The 26623-nt window shown below is 40.1% G+C and overlaps 1 protein-coding gene across 4 annotated transcripts; it reads left to right on the plus strand.

The window, feature by feature from the left end:
• Positions 1 to 1421: 1421 nt before the first annotated feature.
• On the plus strand, positions 1422 to 25790 carry LOC120744304 (calcium-binding mitochondrial carrier protein SCaMC-2-B-like). 4 transcript variants are annotated; one of them, XM_040048603.1, is made up of 12 exons: positions 2174 to 2262; positions 7721 to 7785; positions 14815 to 14941; positions 15574 to 15661; positions 18613 to 18648; positions 18985 to 19096; positions 19446 to 19604; positions 19686 to 19838; positions 19979 to 20086; positions 20775 to 20942; positions 21040 to 21190; positions 21766 to 25790. In XM_040048603.1, the coding sequence occupies exons 4-12, from the start codon at positions 15597 to 15599 to the stop codon at positions 21948 to 21950; spliced, it is 1137 nt and encodes a 378-aa protein (XP_039904537.1). In that variant the 5' UTR covers positions 2174 to 2262; positions 7721 to 7785; positions 14815 to 14941; positions 15574 to 15596; the 3' UTR covers positions 21951 to 25790. The 4 variants fall into 4 exon arrangements, with proteins under 4 accessions (XP_039904534.1, XP_039904535.1, XP_039904537.1 ...); XM_040048600.1 differs by lacking the exon at positions 7721 to 7785 and having other exon boundaries at positions 1422 to 2262; XM_040048602.1 differs by lacking the exons at positions 2174 to 2262; positions 7721 to 7785 and adding an exon at positions 9704 to 12130.
• Positions 25791 to 26623: the final 833 nt, after the last annotated feature.

Consider the following 26623-nt stretch of genomic DNA (forward strand, 5'->3'; position numbering starts at 1 on the left):
GCTTCAATGCTTCAGAAAGCTTCATTTAGCCATCACAACTGTCAGGTTTGAACTTGAGTTTTGTGAGCTGGCCCCCAAGAAAGCTGAACTGTGATCTGAGAAGCTGTGCTTTCTGTTCCCCATCTAACTCATTCAGAGACTATTTCTAATGTTGCAATCTCTGTGTATCTCCTGCTCATTCTGAGCTGATATGCTGCCTTGTCAACTCTCCCTGAGACTGAGAATTGTGTCCCTGTGCTTTCAAAAACTGCTGTGTTCCAAAGCTTTCTAAACCTGAAACTGTGTATTTTGAGACTGTTTGCTGTGCTGCTAACTAAATTCTCTCAGAGACTGAGACTCTGCCCGCGGCCTACCCAGAGATAAGTTTGTGACCTTGTGGTCTCCTCTCTGCTTCAGCCAGAGGTCCCTGCACCAACGCCCCGTCCTGATCCGGCCAAGGGGCAAGGGGGCCTCCAGACCTGTCTCCCTAGGGCAGTGGTTCCCAAACTTTTTTTGCTTGGCCCCCCTTTGTTTAAAATTTCATTATAAGAAGCGTTTGTGAACTAAAAATCAATAATGTGGGATACTGTTTTTCCATGATTTGGACAGCCCAGCGCGTGCTGTCGGGGATACCTACCTTCACACCACCATTGTGCAGGTGAAGCCAAAGGCAAGATATGCGTCGTCATATTTTCTAGTCTTTGGCTTGGAAGGAAGTTGGTTTGGAAGCATATTTGGCATATTTGGAAACAGAGATATACAGTTACAATTGTGTCATTAACTGCATTGCTAAGTTTCTTCAGTTATCTGCATGAACATAAGAAATAATCAAAAATGCTTTTTCCTTCATGCACACTTGCACGCTACAGTGTGTCATGAGCTGAAATCAGACACCACAGCACCCCTACCAAATGCAAGGAGAAAAAAGAACAATGTGTGTTTTTGTGCCGGGAGTCTGCAGCTCCCATGCAGCTCTGTTTTTTAGATCTCTCTTTTTTTCTTTTCTTTTCTTTTTTTTTTTTTTTGCCGTTTTCCACAACATGAAGACTTTGAATAGTTGAATAGTTTATTAAATCCTACAAAAATCCTTTAAATGATGATCACTAACATGTGTAAAAGACATATATTATCATATTATATATAATATAAAAGAATAAATATTAATCTTGTTTGGGTTTTTTTTTTTTACATGAAATCTGCTTAAATGGATTCAAAGATTAAATCTATGGCTCTCTCTTTCAGTTCTTCCTTCCATGCGCTTACGTTTTCACTCAGAAGGCTATTCTCTAACCTTTTTCCCTTGTTGACAGAATTTTATTACATATATGCAGAATTCCATTAAATTCCCTCTTCAGCCATTTCTTGCGCCTCCAAGTGAAGCCTGTCTGCGTGTCAGTAGTCACGCACGCAAAAACCCCAATCTTAGACCGGTTCGTGTTGTAATCTCGCGTTATGTAGCGAGACTTCGGGTGTACCGGGCTCAGCAGACAAATGTATTGCTCTTTTTAATGGGCGGTAAGTTGCCGGTTGCCTAGATATTGAAATAAAAACTAAAAGGGGACTTCAGAATGGAACCGTATTGTTTGTAATAGGTGGAAGTCGAACATACGCTGCTGTGGAGATATTTTAATAGACGCTTAGAGAGCAGACAGCAGAATTCTCATCATATCGACGCGTCTCGTTTCGCCGGCATCTTTCACTCGCTAACGTTGAAAATAGCTAGCTGAGCTGATGGACTCAAGTGGAATTTGTGCTTGTGTGTGAGCTTCACTGTTGTGTTAGTGGTGAAAAGTGTGCGTTGTACGCCAAGTGAAAGCCGTCGACTTTAATAGAGGCACGTGGTGACGTAGTAGTCAGGACTCGCGATATAAAGGCGATTCAGCCTTAGGTTAGTACAGGGTCAAGCTGTTCGGGAGAGGCGGACACATGATGCACCAGCAGGGCTCGTTGATGCCCTCTTTGCTCAGTGGTGTATTCTGCCAGTGTCGGTCGACAGACACACATCCAGGGGCCGACCCTGGTGGTGGAGGCAGGGTTCCCCCCTCCGTCCCTCCCTCGGATGCATCACCATCTAAACCAGTAACCCAACAGTCAGCGTCCGGCGTGTGGCACACCGACGAAGGAGAGCATCCATGTGACATATGTGGGGGTTCGGAGCAGGAGCACAGACTCAAAGTGCTCTTCCAGGTCCTGGATGTGAACGGGGATGGAGGCATCTGTGTGAACGACTTGACAATTGGGCTGAAGAAGTTAGGAGTACATCGCACTGAACATGAGCTCATGGTAAGTGGACACAGCTCGGATGCTCAGTTGCATGATATATAGTGTCTTCACTTCCCTTTTTGTGTGTACTAACAGAATTTCAAAGCATTTCCCACGGAAAGACACCACATTCATTGTAAAATTTTCATTTAAGAAGAGTGAACATGAATGCAGGGTGAGACAATGAAATGAAACTGGTGCTCAGAGTTATTTAAATAGGAGATTAGGTAAGGGAGTAAGATGACACCAGGGCATGGCTTGAAACAACTGGAAAAAAGTACAAATGCACTGAGCAAGCTTTGGGGTAAATACAGACTGACATGTCATTTAGTAACAAAGGATTTAATTACTTGTACACCAAAAAACATTAAGATATATCAACTGAGATAATAGTGATAGCACTGTCAATAAGCAATGCCATGCTTTAGGGTGTTAAATGGTACAGTGCATATTTTATATTTAAAATATCTCATACATAAGAAGTGCCAAAATACTAGGGATCTGCACAACTAGTTGACCAACCAAGTAATCGTTGCTATTGTCACTAATTGCTACCAGATGTACTAGTCGTTTAGTCTTAATTCTTTTACATTTGAATTGATACCCATGGCAGGTGTTGTGCCAAAAAGTGATTTCCAGTATTTGCCAAAAAATGACTGCTGGAACTTAAGCTATTATAAAATAGGTCAATCATAGTTTAACAAAGAATATCAAGTCGTTTAGAGCCAGAAAGCGCATTCCTATCACAAAGTAGCTGCTGCCATCAGTTTTTGGCAAAGTTACTTTTTTTATCAAGTAAATAAAGGATATATAAGTGTCATTGACATTAGTGAACAGAGATTCTAACAGAGATCTTTAACAGAGATTTAGCAAAGTGGCCTCTTTGCTAAATTGTAACAAATATAACATCACAGTTCTATAAACTTACTTGAAGTGACCAAAAAAGACCAGATTAATGACAGTATGGGTTCAAATACACAGTCATAAAGATACTTCAAAAAGAGGTAATTTCATTATTAAATATATATAACCCCTTCATAAATTTACTGTACAATATAAAGCGCCTTGAGGCGACTGTTGTTGTGATTTGGCGCTGTATAAGTAAAATTGAATTAAATTGAATAAATCCTATTCACTACAGTCTATTTACTACTGTAAGTAAAGATATTAGATGTTTAAAAAAAAAAACCCAAAAAAACCCCTAAAAACAATGGAAATCACTTGCGTCTTAATGTTATGCAGGCATCTGCCACCAGATGGAGCTACATTGGTGAGAAACACATTAAATCTATTAATCTGGGCTTGATCTTTTTGTTAACATTATTATTGTTGGGGTTTGTTTTTTAAGGTGAAAAATAAGATCACAGATACACGTGGTGGAAATGAGCTTTCACTGAAAGGTGGATAGTGTTACCCTTAGCAATAGGATGGGGAATTTAGTCAGGGGATCATAGTAGAGCTGCTGATTTTCCACATCAAAAGGAGCCAGCTGAGGCGGGCACCTCCTGAGTAAGGTGTTCCAACCAGGCATGTTCTACCAGCAGAAATTCCTGGGGCAGACCCAGGACCAGCTTTGAATAACTTTTTCCTGGAGGAGGTGGAGGAGGTGGTACATATTTCAGTCGCAGTTTCTGAGTTTTTCGGATGTTAATTTGTCACATTTTAATAATATGTGAACATCTTACGTAGTAACATGTTTTCATATCATATTTAACATCGGTTTATTTTAAGTGTTTTTCGTCTTCGTTGTCTGGAGTATAACATGCAATGTTCATAATGCATAATGCCAGGTACTACACAGTTAAGCGGGAGGATTTATTATTGAAGAATGTGATTAGTGGTTTAAAATGCCTTTGTTTAATGAGTTTTTGCATTAAACGGCTCTCAAATTTAACTTGATATTAAGTGTTTCTTAGTTTTAGACTAGTCGGTAGTTTTTCTGGGGGGTTTGCGCTTGGAGGACTTAGAAATTAGTTGCCAGGAACATCCCAACTAAATACAATTAGAGTACATGCTTAACGGAGTGCAGCTTTGTTATTTAAAAAGAAAAGATTTCCAGACAAGGTAAAAATGCCCCCAAGACCAGTACCGCAGGAACTTTGACAACAGCTTGAGATGCAGAGGGAAATTGGGGATGAGACTGTGTGAGTCTAAAAGAGAGACACAACACTGAAAGAATCCCAAAGAGAAGTCTCTGGGAGATGAAGTTGGTACATCAATGCCCCGAAAGAACCAACTGACAGCTGAAACAGGAAACATATGATTCAACTGTGTTGTTGTCTAGAAACGTGCACAGTTGAGGTTCATAACCGTTTCACTTGTGTGTTAGTAGGTGAATCCTTGCTGATTGTAATGGTAAAGATATAGCTATGTATTTGTTGTTGTTTTTCTTGGAATACAGATAGCTTGGCTGTGTGCTACTAGGATAAATTCATTTTGTTGGCCTGCTGGGTTGAATGAAGGGGTTATGCTGTGTATATAACTTGCAGTGGGGAGGAAAAAAACCCCATTTCAACCTTCGTGAGGTAAATTCCACAAAATTTATACATTTGTAAAAAATGAAAATGTAACTGGTAATTCAATACCTTGTGTTTTGGGTCCCGGTGACCAATGAAATTCCTTTCCTAGTTCAGTTTGATACATGTTTCTGTACCTGAGTGACACGAGTTGATGTTATGGTTTTTTGAGTGAGAGGAGAGTTGCAAATGATGGCAAAGCTTTGTTGAACACAAGCATCTTGTTAAAAATTTTGTTTGGAAATCTGTCTTAATAATTGAGGTACCACTCTATGTTACAATATTTATGTTTTTTTGTTTTTTTCAAATATTTGTGAATTGATTCTTCTCAGTGTGACACACATGTCTCACAAAATTTTTCTCACTGTTTGCTAATAACAGTCTCTTAATACCTGATAACAGTGTCCTCCTAATACCATGTAACATGCTGTTCACAACGGGATTCACCTTCAACAGCTAAATGAGAAAGGAATTTCAATGTTTCTGAAGATAATAGTGAGATCCTATACCCCTTTGACAGCAGGAACCTTTCTTTAAGCAGATTAAAGTCAAGTGTTTTTACTGGAGTATTCTGTATAGTTTATTGCAATGAACATCTAGTTTGTAAATAGTGACCCTGTGCTTGGAAAGCCTACAGACAAAGACAGAACATTTTTGACTAACCATTAGAAGGTGTGACAGAAATTCTCTGTGACCAAACACTGTGTTGTGCCAGATGTCATGTCAGCATTGTCAAATATTTAACCAAGTCCTTTTGACTGAAAAGAATTATAAACACTGCATGGATCAACAAATCCAACCTGATGTGTTTGACACAGAAAAAGTCTGCACTATATATTTTGTACCCAAGTTGTTTGACATATTTAACAAAAAATACATTAACTCTGGTGCATTGAAAACATTCAAGTTTATTGATATAGTCCCAAATCACCACAACAGTTGCCTCAAGGTACTTTATAATCAAAGTATAGACCCTACAGTATTTGGGATAAAATCCTACAATAAGGCAATCCACTATTAAAACACTTGTGGGAAGAAAAAACTCCCTTCTAACAGGAAGAAACCTCCAGCAAAACCAGCCTCAGGGAGGGGCAGCCGTCCACTGCAGCTGGTTGGGATTGAGAGAAAAGAAAAAGAGCATATTGGGATTGGACAGAACACACACTATGGGGGAGAGACTGCACAAATCAGGCCTTTATGGTCAAATAACTGCTAAGAAACCAATACTAAGGAAAATCAGCAAGCAGAAGAGATTTGTTTAGGCCAGGAAACACAAGGAATGGACATTAGACCAGTGGATATCTGTGCTTTGGTCTGAGGAGTCCAGATTTGAGATCTTTGGTTCCACCCTCCGTGTCTTTGTGTGATGCAGAAGAGGTGAATGGATGGTCTTTACATGCATGGTTCCAACTGTGAAGCATGGAGAAGGAGGTGTGATGGTGTGGGGGTGCTTTAGTGGTGACACTGTTGGGGATTTATTCAAAATTGAAGGCACACTGAACCAGCATGGCTACCACAGCATCCTGCATGCGACATGCCATCCCATCCAGTTTGTGTTTAGTTGGACCATCATTTGTTCTTCAACAGGACAATGACCCCAAACACACCTCTGGGCTGTGTAAGGGCTATTTGACCAAGAAGGAGAGTAATGCTGTGCCAGGTGGCCTGGCCTCCACAGTCCCCTGACCTAAACACAATCAAGATGGTCTAGGACCTGGTGGTACTTGGGCTCCTTCTAGTGGTACACAGGAAGTCTCCAGATTAAATAATATACCATGTTCTGGCTGAGAGATTTCTAAAAAATTAAACAGCTCTGCTATCACTTCCGACTTAAATTAAGACTAAACCGCAGTGGCGTTTGTAAGGTTATTGAAGTTGGGCTAGCTAGTATATAATTATGTGCTACAGCTATGTTAGCATAATATAGACACAGTGAAGCTGGAGGATGAACTTTTTTCCACTCGATAAAAGTTAACGTGAGCGTTCCCGATGGTTAGGGACAAATGCAATCGCATGGCAGGGTGCTGTAAACGTACCAAACTTCAGTCAGAAGAACAACTGAGATAATCCGTCCACAATATGAGGTTAGTCATTAATATACTGCTGGGCTGGGCTGTAGTTACGTTGTAAGGTTTGAAAAACTGAGCTTTAAAATGAACAGTGGTAATAGCAACCGAGAGAGGCTGACATTGATCACTGCCTTGTTTTAGGGGCTTGTTTGGATTAAATAGAACAAGATACAAAGCATTAAAATATGTTAAAAACACAACAGCCCTGATAAAATCAGAGTAGTTTGTTCATATGTCAACAGTTAAAGACCATATTTCCCACCCGCTGGAATGTTTTAATGCAGTACAGTTGTTATTATTTCCACTTATCACGTCCTGTTTATGACAGTTAAAATAAATAACATTTATATAAGAAATAAAATTGTCTCATGTAAGCTGTATATCGTGTTAAATAGACCTATACTACTGTACTTTAATGTCGGTCATGAGTGTAGTACTTTAAGAGCCATATATTTTATGAGGTGGTACTCGTGAAAAGTTTGAGAACCACTGGTTTAGGATGAGATGAACTGGAGAGTGAAGGCAAAGGGCCAACAAGTGCTCAGCATCTCTGGGAACTCCTTGGAAAACCATTTCAGGTGACAACCTCATTAAGCTCATTGAGAAAATGCCAAGAGTGTGCAAAGCAGTAATCAAAACAAAGGTTGGCTATTTTGAAGAATCTAAAATATAATACATGTTTTGAGCTATTTAACACTTTTTGTTTACTACAGTATTCCATATGTGTTCATTCATAGTTCTCATGCCTTCAGCGAGAATCTACAATGTCATAAAAATGACATTGTAGATCCCAGCAGCCGACACCTAACTTTTGACTGGTCACTCACAGGGCGTAGGTGTTGTTTGGCTGGATTTTGTTCTTTTCATTCAGCAGGATTTCCTTACCCTCTGCAGGTACTTGGTGGTTGCAGCTTTCCTAGCGGCCTCTTCGTGGATCCCATTTGCCGTGGGATTCCCAGGTACTTGTAGCCGTCCTGGATGACTGCAATGCTGCCTTCTGGTAGTGTAAGCCCCTCAGTTCTGACTAACTTCCCTCTCTTTGTTACCATGCGACTACAATTCTCCAGTCTGAATGACATTCCAATGTCGTTGCTGTATATCCTCATGGATCAGTGAATCGATGTTTCGTTCTCACCTGGCATACAGCTTGATGTCATCCGTCACTTGGTGTTCGCTCTCTCTGCAGTAGAATATCACTTCCTGTTCCTGTCACAATACACAATGGTGTTTTTGTATAGCTTACCTGCATAGTAATTTAATAAAGAACTTTTAGAAAACTTTTTATTTTATAGTGTAATCTTCATGTGCTTCATCTGAAGCACACTCTCCGTGTATTCACTTGCTAATTTATGGTCACAGTATTCACTCACTGTGTCTTTCACTAGCTTAGCTGGTAGCTGACTCGCTAGCAGCATGGCCTTTCCACCTGTCCCTCCTGCACTTTCCTGCTAATTGTGTCAGATGTTTAGTTACTCCTCGGCCTCCCTTAGCAGTATTGATACTTGTAATAAATGTAGCCTATTTGCAGCTCTGGAGGCCAGGATCACTGAATTTGAGACTCGGCTTTGCACCCATGATAAACCTGTAGCTAGCCCAGCTAGCTGACCCCGCTAGACTGTCACGAGCAGCCGGGGAAACAGAATGCCTGGGTGACGGTGAGGAGGAAGCGTAGTCCTAAACAGAAGCCCCAGGTACACCACCAACCTGTTCATGTCTCTAACCTGCTTTTTTCCACTTTGACAGCAGTAATGACACCCAGTTACATCAATCAGTGTTGAGTAAAATCAAAGCTGAATCGGTGTGCAACTTGGCCAAAACAATGTTGGACTCTGTAGTTTTCTCTGGTCCACTCCCCAATCGGACCAGGAGTGACATGTTTACCCGCATGTTCTTCTTAAATTGCTGGCTAGGGATGGGTATTGATAAGATTTTCACGATTCCGATTTCATTTTCGATTCTGTTTAACAATTCGATTCTTTATCGATTCTTTTAAAAAAAAAGGAGAACACTAAGGTCGATTAGCTTAGAACTTTGTTTTATATCTTCTCTTTGAACAAGATAGAAATTTAGGAGTAGCATGGCCTTACAAACCCAACAGTGAGATCTTAAGAGATCCTTAAGAGATCCAGCCTACGGCTCTTCAATGGGGTGTCACAAGGTCCTCGGGGAAAAAAATGGTAAATGTAAAATAATAAAATAAATATTCTTCTGTAGCAATAACAAAGTATAACATAAATTATTCTGTAGCAATTACACAAGAATATCCAGTAATGTCCCTGCCTACAATTAAACACATTCACTTACCGAAAATCGGGGGCATCTGCTGTGGCAAATGGGTTCAGGCCTTTGACCACAAACTTAAGTCACTGCTCGGTGACATTCGTCTATCCTGGCCTGAAAGGAGACGCTACCGGTAGACTGCAGCGTGAACTGCCAGCATCTGAGCCAGCCAGACTCTGTCTGTCTCTCTCATCATGGTCACCTAAATGCACAGTAATGGCAGGTTTTGTAATAAGGCAGAACGCGCTAACATAATATGCACTGTTAGTTGATTATTTACCTGCCGCATTAACGGGAGAGGACATGCAAACGTTACCGCTGCTGCTGGGTTGAGATTCACGAGTCCGGAGCAGAATTAAAAACACGACATTCATTTAAGGTCATCGCGTGTTTTGTGAGCAAATGCTTTTGCATATTCGTAGTGTTTCCTCCCTTAAATGAAATATCTACTTTGCAAGTATTGCAAGTTGCCCTGTTGTCATCCGTTCTCGTAAAGTATAACCAAACTTTTGAGCGTTTGAGCTGCTTAGGCGCCGTCTTTCCTGCCAGGTAAATGACGCTCCGCAACGTGGTGAAGTCATTCGGGCCGACTGGAATCGATAAAGGAATCATTTGCAAAAATGGCAAACAATTCCAAGGAATTGAAACAGTGGGAACCGGTTCTCAACAAGAACCGGTTTTCGATACCCATCCCTATTGCTGGCTGTCTTAGTGGTGTCCAAAAAACGATGTGGGCTTTATAGATAATTGAGAAACTTTCTGGAGGAAACCTGGTCTTGTTGGGAGAGACGGCATCCATCCCATTTTGGATTTCTAGAAATTTATGAAACCCCCTTAAAACGTGAATTTCCAGAGTTGGGACCAGGCAGCAGAGTTGCAGTCTTACACATCTCTCTGCAGCTTCTCCCCCCCTGTTATTCTCCCAAAACCTCACTCTCTTAGAACATCTAACTATTCATCATTGATTGAAGAAAATAAGAACACCCCTAGGTTTCGCTTCAGCACTGTAGCCAGGCTGACAGAAAATCAGAGAGAGATTATAGATGGGAAACATCCCTCTTATGGGACACTCCCAATAGGGCTTAAAATCTGGGACTATGCACCATTTGCTCTTAGAACTGAAGAAGCTTCTCAGATAGAGGTGAAACATCTTCAAGAAACTTAAAGAAGTCCAGTCGCTTTTCCAAGATCCTTAGATCAGTGGAAGAAATGTTTCGTTACTCATCCAAGTGACTTATTCAGTCTCAGCTGAATGGAGATTTCCCCAACCTTATAAACAGTACATTTTCATCATTTATGAATAGCAGATGTGTTGATGCATGCTCAAAGTTGAGGCTTCAAAATGCAGAGTTCTCAAGCAGAGGGTGAAATCAAGCTAGTTACGTCTACCTTTCAAAAACAAAAGCTTTTTTCCAAACAAAATGGGAACATGTAGGATTAATGACAACTGGCTCATGAACATTGATTAGTTACAAACAACAGACACAGCTCCTTTTTTGTTCAGGAGATATTTTGGAGCATTTCTGCTCTTTCCTTTTCATTTAATCTGCTTTTGCTGTTCCTGAATGTAGTGATGTAACTCCTCTCTGCAGTTAATAGACTGTTGTGCTACCTAGCTACGCACCATTACTCAGCATATTAAATAACAGGTTAAAATACTTCAAATGAATACCTTTTCGTTTCTGTCTTTATACAGGTATTTGAACTGTTGTCATAGATTTCTACAATAGTAACCAGTGGACTGGGACGATGCACGTTTCTGTGATTTTGTTTGATACCTATAAATTAATGCCAGTTTTATCCTTCTATAAGCATAGAGATATTTTTTCTTTTCTGGTCTAGAGAGCCATGTTGACATTGTGGTCAGTAAGGTAGTAAGCCAGGAAACGGTTGCAAGAAAGCAGCGTTTAATGCAGAAATAGAACTACTCTGCTTTGCCACACTGTAGCTCTCCAAGCAGGAGGAACTATATACGTGCTGAGAATGAAAATCTGTCTGCCTTGGATCCTTCAGAATGCTTGCTTGATGCTGACAATGCTCTTAGAATGACTCAGAGCAAGTGCAGGAGGGTAGTGTGGGAGGGAGGAAAAGGAACCGTCACTCAGCAGATTTTCTTAACAGGGAGGGAGGTGCAGCTGAAGGGAATCCTGCTGTTTAGCCAACCCTATCCCTCTAAGTTCATTGACAGTCAGTGACATCGCTTCATTTCCATGCTGCTACTCTGTCCTCTATTGGCGGAGACCCACATTCTGTGGTGAAGCAGTCAGACCTGCTTGTATGGTCTGCAGTGATTGGCCAGGCTGGGCTGCAGTGAGGTTGCAGGTTTTGGAGGCTCTCACTGCTGCATTTCCCTGGCTGATGATACTGAAGCTAGCACAGTGGCAAATCCTGACTGTGTTTTGCTGATTCTATTGCATTATCAGCATCAACAGAAAAGATTTTTTGTCTGCATCTAACGATTTGATGATCCGTGAAGTAACTGCGCCTCAGAAGCAGTGTGGTAAGAGTTAGATGGGAGAACTTGGTTTTGTACTGCTGCAGCTGATGCTGTGATCCTGAGCCTGGACATTTTAATAAGGAAAAAGATGCACTTAGAATATGAGGCACTGAGTCTGAGAAGTGAGTGAAATCCTTTCTGCAGCCCCATGCTGTCTTTAGCTAGCCTTTCCACACTTGTAATACTAGTTCACCTCTCTGCATTTTGCAAGACCTATACTGTTGCCGTTGCTTTTGGTCTGAGTGCAGTCACCCAAATAGTGTGGGAGAGCCAGTTTGAGGATGCTGCTGGACATACTGAGCTTTCTATACCAGAGACTTTTTGGCAGGACACAATGTAAGCCTGCTGAAACCCAGCTGCCAGGAGAGAAACAGTCTGAGACTACAAAAAACTGCAGAGAGCTACAGGCAAGTCTTCAGGAAAGCACTAAAGAGTCCTCTAATGGTAAAGAAATCAGCAGGAATAATGTTACTCCAAAGAAGACCATGGTATTAATCATGATGGCACCACCTACAGATCTTCAACAGGTAGGATAAAGCTGGTAGAATAAGGTCTGTTTTCTAGACCTGTATAGCCCTTAGTGAGAGTTACGTCACTGTTCAACTTTCTAATAATATTAAATAGAGACCTTCAAGACTGAAAAATAAACCCACTGTAGTCCCCCAAAATGCAGTTTCTCTTAAGAACACTTGGGCTGACTACCAACCATGATTTTGGTGTGCGTGCGTGTGGGTGTGTGTTAGTTAGTTTTTCTTTCTAAACAACTATAATGAGGGTGGATTTGTTTGAATCACAAATTTATAATTAGAACTTATATCACTATGACAAATATTATGCTTCTTTGTGGTAAAAACCAACCATGAGGTCTGTGCTTCAATTTTGATGATTGAAATTCTTGCATTGTAATAGTCTGTTACTTGATACACTAGTAGGTATCAGAGTCTGCAATAGCAGAAAAATACAGTTAGATGGATGCAGTTTAGAAATCAAGTCATTCTTATATGATCTTAGACTTTTTTTTTTTTATTGTAAGGTAGATCCTACAATAATACATACAGAGAAAAACGTTGGCAACAGTGGGAAGGAAAAACTCCCTTTTAACGGGAAAAAACCTCCGGCAAGTATGATTCAATGCAGAGGGGTCTATTAACACACAGTGAGTGAGAAAGGTGACTGAAGAAGAAATACATCAGTGTGCATCATGGGAATCCCCTATTGCAGCGTAACTAAGGCAGGATTCAGGGACACCTGATCCAGCCCTAACTATATGCTTTAGCAAAAATGAAAGGTTTAAGCCTAATCTTACAAGTAGAGATAGTGTCTGTTTCCCGAATCCAAACTGGAAGCTGGTTCCATAGAAGAGGGGCCTGAAATCATTCTACTTGTAAATACTCTAGGAACAACAAGTGCTCTAATGGGCTGATATGGTACTATAAGGTCATTAAGATAAGATGGGGCCTGATTATTCAAGACCTTGTATGTGAGGAGCAGGTTTTTGAAATCATTTCTAGATTTAACAGGGAGCCAATGAAGGGAAGCCAATATAGGAGAAATATGCTTTCACTTTCTAGTCCATGTCAGTACTCTTGCTGCACCATTTTGGATTAACTGAAGGCTTCAGGGAGTTTTTAGGACATCCGGATAATAATGAATTACACTAGTCGAGCCTAGAAGTAATAAATGCATGAACTAGTTTTTCAACATCACTCTAAGACAGGATATCTATGAATCATTCAAGCATTAAATCATTAACACAATTGACTGGAGTTGGTTTAGAAAGTTTAATATGTAACAATGACCTCTGCCAATCAACAGTGCCAATGGAAAAGTGAAGATAGGAGTGCAGGCAGGGTGGAGTGGGTGGAGGCAAGTGTCACAGCTGACTTTTGACAGAAGAATAGCAGCAAGAGTGCACAGTGAAGATTTCGTCAAAACAAAAGTGAAATCCAGGAAGGAGCAGGTGTACATATGAATCCTTATTCACCAGGTGTGTGATGGCCATATGAACCATTGTTAATGAAGGGTACCGTCTGTGGACCAGAACACAATGATGCTATCTGCAAGAGGCGCATAAATCTGCCTCACAGAGGCAGCATCACTTTGTGTGGTTTTCTGTGATGGTTTGTGATATTTTAACAGGGCCTACCATTGCTTTCAGCTCAGATGGAGCTATTATGGTTGCTGCATCATCATCCAGCACTGGTGAATTACACCCCCATTGGGCTGTTAATTTCCCACTTCTTGTCTTAAAAGACCTCATACTACCATATCACCCCAATGGAGCACTTTGTTCTCAGACTGCTGGCTTACTTGTAGTTCCTTGGATATTTAAAAGTAGAATGGGAGGCAGAGCCTTCAGGTTTTAGACCCCTCTTCTTCCCCTTGCCTCCAACCAGTTACAGCAGATGACTTCCCCTCCCTGAGGTTTCTTTCCTGTTAAAAGGGAGTTTTTCCTTTATTTTTCCAATATGAAGTACCTTGATGATTTAGCCTACTGTAATTGTCACCATAAGTATATGTATATCACTTTAAATAAAATTTTTTGTCTCTTTTCCTTTTTCTGTAGGTCAGGGTATAATAAGTTCTTTTTTATAGTCCTCTATAAAGTTTCATTTCAGTATGTCGAAATCTCTGATGATCATGTAATTTTCAGTAAAAGGAGATACCCTGGTCAAATTGCTCTTCTGTGTTATAGCACGATCTCAATAAGATGTTTTTGCTGATTTTAAAAAAAAAAAAATCTAACTTCATTTCGTTGTTTCACTTCACTTCATTCTTAGCATATTAAAACTTCATGATGGTTCAAGTAGACAGTTTCAGTATATCTTTTTGTGTGATGGTTGACCCCCCTTTCCTAATAGGTGTCATCCATTCTTCTGATACCCATTACCTGACAGTAGATGGCATTTAATTGTGTTTCGGTTAAAACTGTTTCCTTGCAACCTTTTCAGTTGACCTGACAAGCTTTGGTAGCACTGAGCACCCTGGATAGTCTTAAATATATAGTAACCTGAGATGTGTGGTGGTTGTAAAATACACTACACTCCAAATCATGTCAACAAAGCACAGATGGTACGAGGCAGGGGATTGTACACCCTAACCTCGACTGCTGTTTGTCACATCACTCTTTCCACACAGATAATACTATACTATTAAGAGTCTGTCATTACTTAAATGAGCTGGCATCTAAATGATTTCTCTTTGTTCACAGAAAATAGTGAAAGCCGGAGACAAAGACCTGGATGGACAGTTAGACTTTGAGGAATTTGTCCATTATCTCAGAGACCATGAGAAGAAACTCCGACTGGTCTTCAAGAGTTTGGACAGGAAGAATGATGGTAAGGCAGTTTGTTAGAAATAGAATGCCTTTTATTGTCACTATACACATGTACAATGAGATACAGAGCATCTCCTACTTAGTGCAGACATGTGGGAAACGAAAGGGGGTGAGGTGCACAGTTCTGCAGTGCCATATACATATGAACAGTATTCAAAAAATATCAAATGTACAAATATACAAATCGGGGGGGGGAATTTAATTGTGTTGTCTGTTTACAGTGTGGGTTATTGCATGTAATTGTAATGGTAGTTGTGTAGTCTGTGTATAGAGGGAAGTTCTTAGATTGGGGGGTGGAACTGTGTTGTCAGTACATGTGTGAGTTCAGGGTGGTTATGGCTTTTGGGAAGAAACTATTCTTGAGTTAAAAGTTAAAGCAGAGTTTGAAGCATTTTCTGAGCAGTGCCAACAGCTCCTTCTGTGGTCATAGTTCGTAAGTATTGGATTCTTAAACCAGAGTGCTGAGCCCATGCTTGTTTTTGAATAACTGATAGGAACAGATTGTTTCTTCTAGACTTGATCTTAATCCTAAAGAAATGCAGAAGACATAGGATTGTGAATGAATTTGAATTGATTTTAATGTCTGTGAGAAATCGTTGCAGTAGCCATGGCTAATAACTTCTTGTGTTGCAGGTCGAATTGACTCACAAGAAATCATGCAGTCTCTGCGTGACCTGGGAGTGAACATCTCTGAGGAACAGGCAGAGAAGATTCTTAGAAGGTTAGATAATGCTGTCATCCACTGAACACATATCTATCAAAATGGTTAGGCAGCATCATTTTTTTGGGGTGTCACATTTGTGGTAATAAAGTTAGCGGCACTGTTTTCTTTAGCTTCTTTCACACATGCACGTCTTGGATTAACTGTGTCAGTAAATGGTAATTTAACTTTTCATCATCATATCTGAAGCATCCCATTTCTGTCAAGAAAAGTACAGACAGAGATCTGCACATTTTTGTGTCCAGTCCAATTCCTGCAGTGTTGGGTATTTCAGGAGGTTACTGTCAGTGCACACCTGGCACATCAGCCTCTCCTTTACTGACAATTTCAATCTCTTCTGGGAACGCAGTCAGTTATTCAGATACAATGGCATACATCCAATTGGACTTTGAACAAAACTTTTTTTCCTTCAATACTTCTGGTATTATCTACTCATGCATTCCTGTCCTTTGAACTACTCACAGTTTACAGTTGCTAATATATCACTATATAACTTTCCCAAACCGCTCTCTCATAATACAATACAAATTAACAAGAGACCAGTCACCTACAAACCAGCAAGCAGACCTCTAATACACACTGCTTTTGTAGACCTTATTGGAACACATCACCCATGAGGCATCCAGGAAGCATCCTTATCAGATGCCTGAACCACCTCGACTGGCTCCTTTTAATATGGAGGACTCTATCTCTAAGGGAGAGGCCAGCCACCCTTCAGGGAAATTTCATTTCAAGCTTTGCTTTTACCCTCAGCTCTCTTTACCACAATGGACCAGTACAACACTGCAGCCTGTCGATTGATGGTATGATCGCCTGTCGATCTCCCTCTCCCTGTGAACAAGACCCCAAGATACTTAAACTCCTCCACTTGGGGCAACAACTCGTCCCTGAACCAAAGTGGGCACTCCACCCTTTTCCGGCTGAGGACCATGGCTTCAAACTTGGAGGTGCTGATTCTCATTCCCGTAAGGAACGAGGTCAAATTCCTTTTCCAAGTGATATACAGTATGACAATGTCTAAAGCGGAACAGGCAGGAAAGGGAAAAAGATGAAAGATGTAATAAAAGGGCAAAGAGAAATACAAATAGAACACACAGTACAAAGAAATGCACAATATATCACCAACTGCTGCACCTGTAAGATAAACAAACATACAGCAACTGGAACACAAAAATTCTGAAGTGCACAGGAACATAAATCAACAATCTTCTTGACTTTTTCACAAAATGTACTTGAAAATGAGGGTGGGAACCCACAATAATGCCCCCCAGGAGCTAGAGGCAAACCAAGAGATCAGAGATGGATCAAGGACAACCGGGCCATCCACAGTCCCCAAAAGTACTGAAGACCTAAGGCCACAAATCTCTGCGATATCTGCGTTCCCATCCTAGCATGAGATGGAGTAAAACCCCATGTGGGGTGCCCACGGTCAAAGGGTGGGAGGAGGCAGACATTCTCTCCAGACTGATGTGATGTGTATTTGCTTCCATATCTTGTTAACTTATGTCACTAAAGATTCACCGCTTGTGTGAGGTTTGGGATACAGCAACTAAACCATGTGAATAGGACCTCTGGACAGGCATGTAATACTATATAGCATGAATATAGTTTTCAACAGAGTTGTCTTTGCAATGGGTGCATATGCTTGAGTGGGTACCAGCCATTTGGAACAACCTTTATTCTGTGTTGTGTTCTGTAGACAATTTTGTATAAGTTGTAAGTTGGGGCTTTTAGTCATTTTGAAGGTGTTTAAGCATATTTGTGTCCAGAAGTTTTGATCTGGATTGATGGAAAGATGTTCTGATTTTCATCCCTTTTTCATGCCACAATGAAAAATGTTGTTTTTTCTTTTTCAATTTACAATGTTTTTCACCCGTGAAGTGTAGTTTTGGTCTTTTGCTGCTGGTTCAGTATATTTTGGTCGGAGTGATGAAACCTGCAGTTTGAAATTCTGTGAGATGCTTTCAGCAGCCGATGGCATGTCCATGTATGTGCCATGGGGTGAACGGAAAGATCCATGCTTTGTGTTTACATCTTTTTGCGGAATCTGTTTACCTGCTTTTTAATAGTTTGCTGTTTTAGCTGTTTGGTGGTTGTTGAAATGGTTTTGTGAGCTTTTAACTGAGATTCTGACTTTTCTGTGGATACCACACATGTCTATATTTAAATAACAGATCTGGTGGTACACCCCGTTAAAGCAGATATTCTCCCTCTCACCTCCAGTACCGGTGGCATTGGGATTCAACAAATTAATTATTTATTGCCTTTTACTTTCTGTAGTATGAATGGCCATAAGGGGTTTTTGATCACTAGGAAAAGCTGCAAAACTTATGAAAATACAGTAAAGTCCAAAATATCTGCTTATGCGGTTATGTGGTGAGCAGCAGATCAAACAAGTTAAGAATTATAAATGGCTTCAAGGGCACATTCAGACCTCTGAGACTCATTTAGACACATGCAGACATTTCTGCATCTCTGTCATTCAAAGAAACTTTGTAAATAGTTTATTTTATGCAATATTGAATACTGAACTGTAAATGTAGTCATTTTCAAGGAAGCAACGTTTTATTCAGTGTTTTCATAACAGCCTGATTTTATGCATTTAGTACTACTAGGGAGAACACACATGAGGTTTATGGACTGTACAAGATTGAAAACTTTTGCCCTCCACAATGGCTAAAAATAAAAACAGGTATCGCTTTAGCCAGGTAGGTGGTATTGTGAGCACAAACGTAACTTTCTCATTTTTAATTCCAATTTTCAGCAAGTCTTGAAAAGGAAAAGTGTTGTGATGTTGCTGTCAGATTGTCCTGTGATTGTTCGGTTTGTCACTCCCGTCTCCACTCATGTTTCTAATTTCTGCTTTATGTAAAGGTTCAGTGTGATCATTGTCTGTTTCCTCTAACCTCCTCCGTGTCTGTCTTTGTCTCCTTTTCTCTGGCTGATCTCAGAATAAGGAGGGGTCATATCTGGGCCCCTATTATGTAGTAAGTAGTAGCTTCTATAGTCTGCTTGCTCAGCCAACGCTGCACAAATTACCAATGCATAGTCAGCACGTCTGAGTGCTGACTATCACTTTTCAGCTTCAGTGTATTCCAGTGACGTAAAAATGCAACATTTAATTGTAATGATACGCTGATTCAGGTTTAGCACAAATCGCTAAAGAAAAGCATCCTGCTACAACAGACTGCATCTGAATCCATGGAGGCAAATATCTAAATTACTGAGAATAAACAGTGCATGTGGGCAAACTGCTTGTGTTTCCTCCTAAAAGCATCACATCTCTGATACTCTGTCCGCTGTGTTCTCTCTTGCATCTGCAGTATGGATAAAAATGGAACAATGACCATTGACTGGAATGAGTGGCGGGACTACCACCTCCTGCATCCAGCTGATAACATCCCTGAGATTATTCTTTATTGGAAACACTCCTCGGTACACACTCCTGCTCTCCATCCTGTAGCAACACAACAATCACAAAGAAAATCACGTGATTTCCACTTGTTTTTAATTGTGTACATATTGTATGTGATGGGCATGTTGATGTTTTTATTCATTTTAAATTACTGAAAAAATAACAAAGGAATGTTCAAATGAAAAAAATTGCCAGTTTATTAATAGGATAGTTTATATTAAGGATATGAGGAAAATTTAAGTAATAGAGACACTAATCCCACTTGAATAAGGGTTTTTCTCTTTTGCTTGACTGGTATTTTCTCATGGTGTTTCCCTGTCAATGCTGTAACTTATGTGTCCAGGCTAAAAACGGCTGCTTCCTCCACAGATCTTTGATGTAGGGGAGAGTCTGATGGTTCCTGATGAGTTCACAGCAGAGGAGAAGAAAATGGGTATGCTATGGCGACACCTAGTGGCTGGAGGAGGGGCTGGTGCAGTGTCTCGAACTTGCACAGCACCACTGGACCGTCTGAAAGTTCTCATGCAGGTAAAACACAACTATTGCAGTTTTCATTTTTCTCAGTTAAAGGAGAAGACTGCCAATAAGCATTTCATCGCACTCGCCCAGGTTCACTCCTCCAAGAGCAACAGTATGCGCATCGCTGGTGGCTTTTCTCAGATGATCCGAGAGGGTGGTGTAAGGTCTCTGTGGCGAGGCAACGGTATCAACGTCCTCAAAATTGCCCCTGAGTCTGCAATAAAGTTTGTGGCTTATGAACAGGTACACAAAACCATGCGTTAATGGAATATGAAAGATAAAACTTATGTAATTTGTATTTTTTTGCATAGCTCATAGCAGAGTGAATTTGTTTGGTCTGACTTTTATGTTGCTGCTAAACAACACTGACATCTGTCCATCAGATTAAGCGACTGATTGGAAGTAACCAGGAGACGTTGGGCATCACAGAGAGACTGTTGGCCGGCTCTCTGGCTGGAGCGATCGCTCAGAGCAGCATATACCCCATGGAGGTGAGAGAACAATGAACACAAAAAATAAAGCAAGACATCAGTTTAACAATAGCTGTAGCTAGGCAGCAACTTATAACTTACTGTATGCTGAAATACACTGGACTGCTCTGCCATGGAAGCTCCTGGTGCTGTTTTTGTTCTTCCAGAAGAGGTTTGGAAATGTGGTTCTTCATTCGGAGTGTTGGTGACACTCTGCAGCCACATTCTGGAACTTTACATGGTCTGACTTATTTGTTGTAGTTCCTAAACACTTCCAGGTTTCAACAATACCACTTACACTTGATCTAGAAGGGAAGAAATTTCAACTAACTTGTTCCAACACTGGCATCCTGTTATTTCAGTCAACTCGTTATCTTTCACAAATTCTTTGTAAAGGCCAATTGCACAGTCAGTTCCTTGGCTTTATGCATCTGCAATGGGGCTCAAAACACCTGAAATTAAAGATTACAATGTGTGGCCCAATAGTTTCATCCATATAGCGTGTCTCAGAACCTCCTTGCCTTGTGACTGATGACCTTCAGTGTGAATATGTGGTATATGGGAATGAGGTTCATAACATGAATTTGAAAAATGTTAATTTTATTTTTCCTCTGGCTTGTTACGTTATTGTAAGTACAACTGATACCTGGGTGAGAAGTGCAGATTTTCTGTTCTTTACAAGGTGTGGCATTACTTCCTGTGCATTCAGGTCCTGAAGACACGGTTAGCCCTGAGGAAGACTGGTCAATACTCGGGCCTCCAAGATTGTGCTAAACATATCTTCCAGAGGGAAGGCGTGGCAGCTTTCTACAAGGGCTACATCCCAAACATGCTGGGCATCATTCCCTATGCTGGCATCGACCTGGCTGTCTATGAGGTTTGCTACTATTGCTGGGTGATAGTTTTTTGTTTTCTTTGGGGGTGGGGGGTTTATTAGTTAAGTCTAACCTCTGTGTTCACCTCTCCTCTGACAGACTCTGAAGAATTCGTGGTTGCAGAACTACGCTACAGATAGTGCTGATCCAGGAGTGTTTGTGCTACTCGCTTGTGGCACTACTTCCAGCACATGTGGACAGTTGGCCAGCTACCCACTCGCTCTGGTCAGGACTCGAATGCAGGCACAAGGTCAGTCACTGGAGAGCTCAACAGCACTGCATAAGACAACAAAGATATATACACACACATGCACACACAACTTTGTACAGCTGTTTTGAAGAGGGTCCACATGGTTATTATACCAGGTTTAATGCTGTAAAGTTGGAGGTTTTAAAGTGAGAGTCTATGGGGATTGACAGCCTAAGGTTAAGGCCTAAGGCTGCTACAAGAACTGTTGGGGTTTTGCGATTAACGATGATTTGTGAATGATTAAAGTTTTCTTCTCATAGCGTATTATTAAAAATATTACCCCAATTCTTTTAATTTTTGTATTCATCATCCCCTCTGAATGCAATGTTTTGTTCTCCATTTGTATTTATTCAACGTACACCATCCGTACACAACTTAACAGTCACCAAAATTTTTATCCATAGCAGAATTTTGGAGCAGTTACCACTAAATGGAGAATAAAGAATTTGAAAAAGTGCTGTAGGCACATATTCAGGGTTTATTGATACAAATTCTGGTTGGAGGTGTAAAGGACAAAAGTAAAAAGATGTGTTTGATGTGTGTTTGATGGCATCATCTTCCCTTTGTTCCTACAGCTTCTCTGGGAGGAGGTCCTCAGATGAACATGACAGGACTGTTCAGACACATTATTAGGACTGAGGGAGCAATAGGACTCTACCGAGGCCTGGCACCCAACTTCATGAAGGTCATCCCATCTGTCAGCATCAGCTACGTGGTCTACGAGTACCTGAAGATCACCCTGGGAGTCCAGTCAAAGTGACCAGGGAGGCAGACAGAAGAAAATAAGTGGCCAAAGGTTTTTTTGTTTGTTTGTTTGTTTGTTTGTTTGTGGTCTGAAATGACCAGCTACAGTTCAACATATTTTAGTGCAGAAAATGAAGGACAAAGCTGAGATGTGTGATTTGAAGAGAGAAAAAACTTGACTGAAGTCATGTCTGTCAGTTGTTCTCTTAAGCTTTCTTTTAGCAGCTTGGTGGTGTTTTAGCACCTGTGAGTCTTAGTTTAACAAGTGTTTACATGACTCTGAATTACTGCTAGAACTGGAACATGTCCCTGCTGCTGAGTACTGTGAAAGGAACAGTCCTGCGTCTCTGTGGAAAGGAGGAATCTTGATCCTGGTGGGCTTTGCTCAGTCATGACACTATATCATCATATTGCTGTCAGCATATGATATCATATGCTATCAGCTTTGTCTGTGAAGCTGTAACTGGATTTAAAACGGTAGATAAATGGTCGATTTGGCTGCATTAAAACAGAGATGATACAAACAAGAGAAACTAGTTTACTTTAAGCTAAAATCAGTATATAATGAAATAAAGGATTAACGTGATCCAAAGTGATTAGGGCCATTCTAGCAAATACTAATTACAGAACCAAGGGAAGTGTTCACTATCCCTGAGATTAAAGTAATAAGTATTAAAATAGGCTTAAAATAGTTATTATCGATGTCCTATAAAAAGTTATCGCTGCAAAAACCAACTCAGACAGTGAAACCAGCCGCTGCGACTTGAGCCGTTGGTTAGTGAAGTCTCATTCTGATCCCTGAGCTGAGAGTATTTTTTTTCCATTGGCATCTTGGTGTTTTGAAACTTAGAACAATCGTTATTTACAAGGTAAGGTAAACTTCATGTTGCGTTCAATATGACCTGAAGCCCATAAAGGAAAGTGTTCACTGGGGTCACATAAAAAGGGTGCTGAAGGCCGTTTTCCCAAAGACCTGTAAATAACCACAAGTCTTTGCAGCCAGAAGAATGAAGGAAAAGGCATTAAAAAGAAAGCAGGTTTAAGGCACTTTAGCACTGACTTCAATTTTCAGACCAAGAAGCTGTGTCCATATGTCACCCCCACAGTATCTTTTGTATGATTGATGTGGTTTCTTGACAACAAAGAGGGGAAAAAACAGACCATAATTTGGTCTGATCATTTTTGATGTGTGTAAATTTTTTTCGTTCTTTCTTTACCACTACAATCATTGAGAATATCCAAGTTTTTTTTTCTTGCATACTTGTCAGTCCAAGTTTTTTCCATTTAAAATCATTATCCACTGTCATTTACGTCTGCTTTTTGTTTTTTAAATGTAGAATGGCCCTAATGAGGACTCTCATATAAGTTTGCAGAGGAATTTCACAGAAAAATAGAAAAAAGGCAATGAAACAATAACAGAACAATCATCTAGGGACTTGTCGACACGCTGGATAAAGAGCTCTGTTACATTCAGTCTATGGTCATAAACAGTGAGATGGAATCGTTTGTTTTTTGTATTCAGTTTTGTTTTAATTTTGGCAGATACAACATGATCTTACCATAACAGACGTATTGTGCAGAATTCTGTTCTGAGAGAAAGAAGGCCACCACACCAAACAAAACAGCGCTACAGGGAGAGTCACTGACCCAAGAAATTAGCATTGTTGAGCCACAAAGTAGTAATGCCCATGCAGTGAAAAGGTTTGCACTCATAATGCAAATCCAAAACAACAGACACCTCTGCATTAGTTTTTCAAATTGAAAAATGCTTAAAGCAAAAACTTTATTGACTTCCTCTCAGCTCAAGTTGAAACTGAATGTTGTGTTATCACACTGATCTTATTTTGCTAACATGTCCCAGAGCGCTGTTTGGTTTCTCAAAAGCTTCACTTCTCAAAACTGTAATGGAAATTGATAATTATAAATGAAAGTCATGTTTCCATTTTTATATAAACACTCCATAAAATAAGTGGTACGGCGCCCAGGCGGCACTCTCCACCTGACTGATGTCTGTATTATACGATCATCTCAAGAGTGCCTTGTGTTACACGCATAAATCCACCTGAACACTATAGGATAGCATTCCTTTTTTACTTTAAATGTATTTACTACTGTATTCATTTATTTATTTTTACAGAGAAGTCAAGATGATTGAGTGGAACGGTGTGAAAATGTTATTTAGTGCTTTTGCTGTTTTCACAGTACTCATGATAATGGTGGCAGAATTTTTATTTTTGGCTTTAACACACCTTCAGTTATACAGAAGCCCAAAATGTTTCAAATGTAAACAGTGAATCAAATTGGATAAATGCTAAATTGTTTAAAATATATATGTTATAATTCTGTATATTCAGTTTTCTATTAGATTTTTATTTAACTACATGCCATTTTTGCTTCGTATTATTCTTTTATTTTGTCAATTAAGTCAGTGACATCAATCCTGTCAACATACAGAAAAACAGCAATGAAAACATTTCTCTCTCCTTGGCAATAATGAGTAAAGCCGTGGAAGTGACTGAATTAACCCACTGAGATTAGCTCCTGCTGTACTGGTTCTTAATGTGAGTGTTAAAGATATTGCGTGAGGTTTGAAAGAGAACAAGTTCAAATCTCTGTACAGATGATAGGTTGTAAAATAACACAAGCACCTACCTAACTATAGGCTATACTGGTAATTTAGAGGGTTGCATCCCTGGCTATGTAGCTAAATAAGTATGAAGATGATACTGAGTCTATATTTATTTATAGCAGCATCTACATAGACGTGCTAAAGGGCACTAATTGCACTTGCTGGATAGGCAAAAGGGCAAGGAGCAAAAAAAAAAGTCAAAGAACGTACAAATTCCACTATTATATAAAATGTTTGAAACAAACAGGGAAGAATGCTGAATAAAAACATTTTAACATGTTTAACAATTTAGTTTTTAAACCTGTTTGTAATAAGTCTTAAAATGTATGTAATGTTGAATATGTTGGGCCTGACAACATAGAATTCATATCTGTGTGTATCATTGTTAGTATGATAAAACACTACTAACCCTACAAAAACATGACTTCCGCTTGGAAGCGAGAGAGATGCAGTGTAGACAGGTGTTCATCATACTGATTCAAGTGTGTGTGCATAGTACTAGAATAAACATGAAGATGCCAGTTGCCCTGATGTATAAACCAGTGTGCTAAACAATTTGTGTGTTTCTCTGGTAGAGCTGCAGTCCCACACACTGGACTGTCTGGTTGTGATCTTCAGAATGTGGGCTGCTCTCGGGAGCTGATTTACTCCAGCAACATGTCTGCTTAAGTCATCACTTTCTAGCAGATTATGGGCCTACACTTGCTTATAACAGCAAAAAAAGTGAACGGATGACATTTACTTTATTCTTAATGTCAGTGTCTGACTGTTTCATGCCTTTATTTCTGGCACGACTGGTGTGTTTCGCACTCCTTGCTCTGTTATTGCATATCATGCATAAAGCGGTGACACAGAATGTCATTGTGTGGCTGTGTGTAAATGTTTTCTGTATTTGTACAGTGAAAGGTAATGCTGCAGTGTCTTAAAAGTAGCCGTGTGTTGGCTGTATGCTGTACTGACCAACAGCCAATTAGGCAGACCCAGTGGAAGTGCTACCTATACAAACTAAAGGCTACGCTATTCATAAATGGTGGCCTAGTTTACAAAATATATACACTTTATATATATTTGTATTTTATTTTATTATGCTAGCTGTAAGTGAATGAGTATGTGAGTACATGTATAGTAGTTTTCTGTTTGAAGCCCCTGCCACTCAAAGAGTGTTGAGTTGAGACAAATATTTATGCTTTAATGAGTTCAGCTGTTAAATAAACTAGTTCATGACTGACTGTTTGTCTTTTGTTTGGAAACTTAAAACATAGACATCCTAAGCTCCTGTAAATATGAAACTGCAAAATGAATTTGTCACATCAAGCTCCAGCAGTGGAAGACGTCCTTGCATAATTGTTTGGCAATTTGTAATTGTGAAGACGAATGTTACTGTTGAACAAATACAAAAGTGTCAGTCAATCCACAAAGAAAACTGGCCTTTGTGTTTTCCATGAGGGACTTGATCAAAACATCAGGATGCAGTGCACCATTTGATGTAATGAGTGTCCAAACATTGGGATGTAATTGGACAAGCATGTATTAGCACACATTTTGATCATTTATATTATAACTAGTACATAATATGTAACCGTCGTCCCCATTTCCATGTCCTTCACCAAATTTTCATCAAAGCCATGACTTCTGGGTTTTTAAGTTAAATATGTGACTTTTCACTCCGACTCTGAGGTAGGGACCCAGGTTAACATATCCTCACTCGCTGTGTTTGCCTCAAAGGAAGCTTAACGCCTAGTGACAGTAAGAGAAGACTTCAAAATAAAAAGCACCTGCCGCAAAACAATTTCACTTTCACTCAGACATTAAAAAACTAATCTGAGGTGCTTTCAACTTGGGATTTCTGGTCTGGTGACTTAGATGAATTTATCCTCAGCAGCAGAGGTGACTCTTGGTCATGTGAGCCAGTTTCGTCATAGCACTTGATGGGTTTTTACCACTGCACTTGGGGACACATTCAAAGTGTTAGCAATTTTCCATCTCACTGACTTTCAGTTCTTAAAGTGATGATGGCCTTTGTTTCCCTTTACTTAGCTGATTGGTTCTTGCCATAATAT

Source organism: Simochromis diagramma, unplaced genomic scaffold, assembly GCF_900408965.1.
Source record: "Simochromis diagramma unplaced genomic scaffold, fSimDia1.1 OVJJ01000683.1, whole genome shotgun sequence".
NCBI classification, from domain to species: Eukaryota; Metazoa; Chordata; class Actinopteri; order Cichliformes; family Cichlidae; genus Simochromis; species Simochromis diagramma.

Bases quoted from the DNA above. Each gene is read 5' to 3' on its own strand.
- LOC120744304 (XM_040048600.1), top strand. From the start codon at position 1,906: ATGATGCACCAGCAGGGCTCGTTGATGCCCTCTTTGCTCAGTGGTGTA. The intron at 18,649-18,984 runs GTAAGTAGTAGC...TTGCATCTGCAG, and splicing joins ATCTGGGCCCCTATTATGTA to TATGGATAAAAATGGAACAA. The intron at 19,839-19,978 runs GTACACAAAACC...TCTGTCCATCAG, and splicing joins AGTTTGTGGCTTATGAACAG to ATTAAGCGACTGATTGGAAG.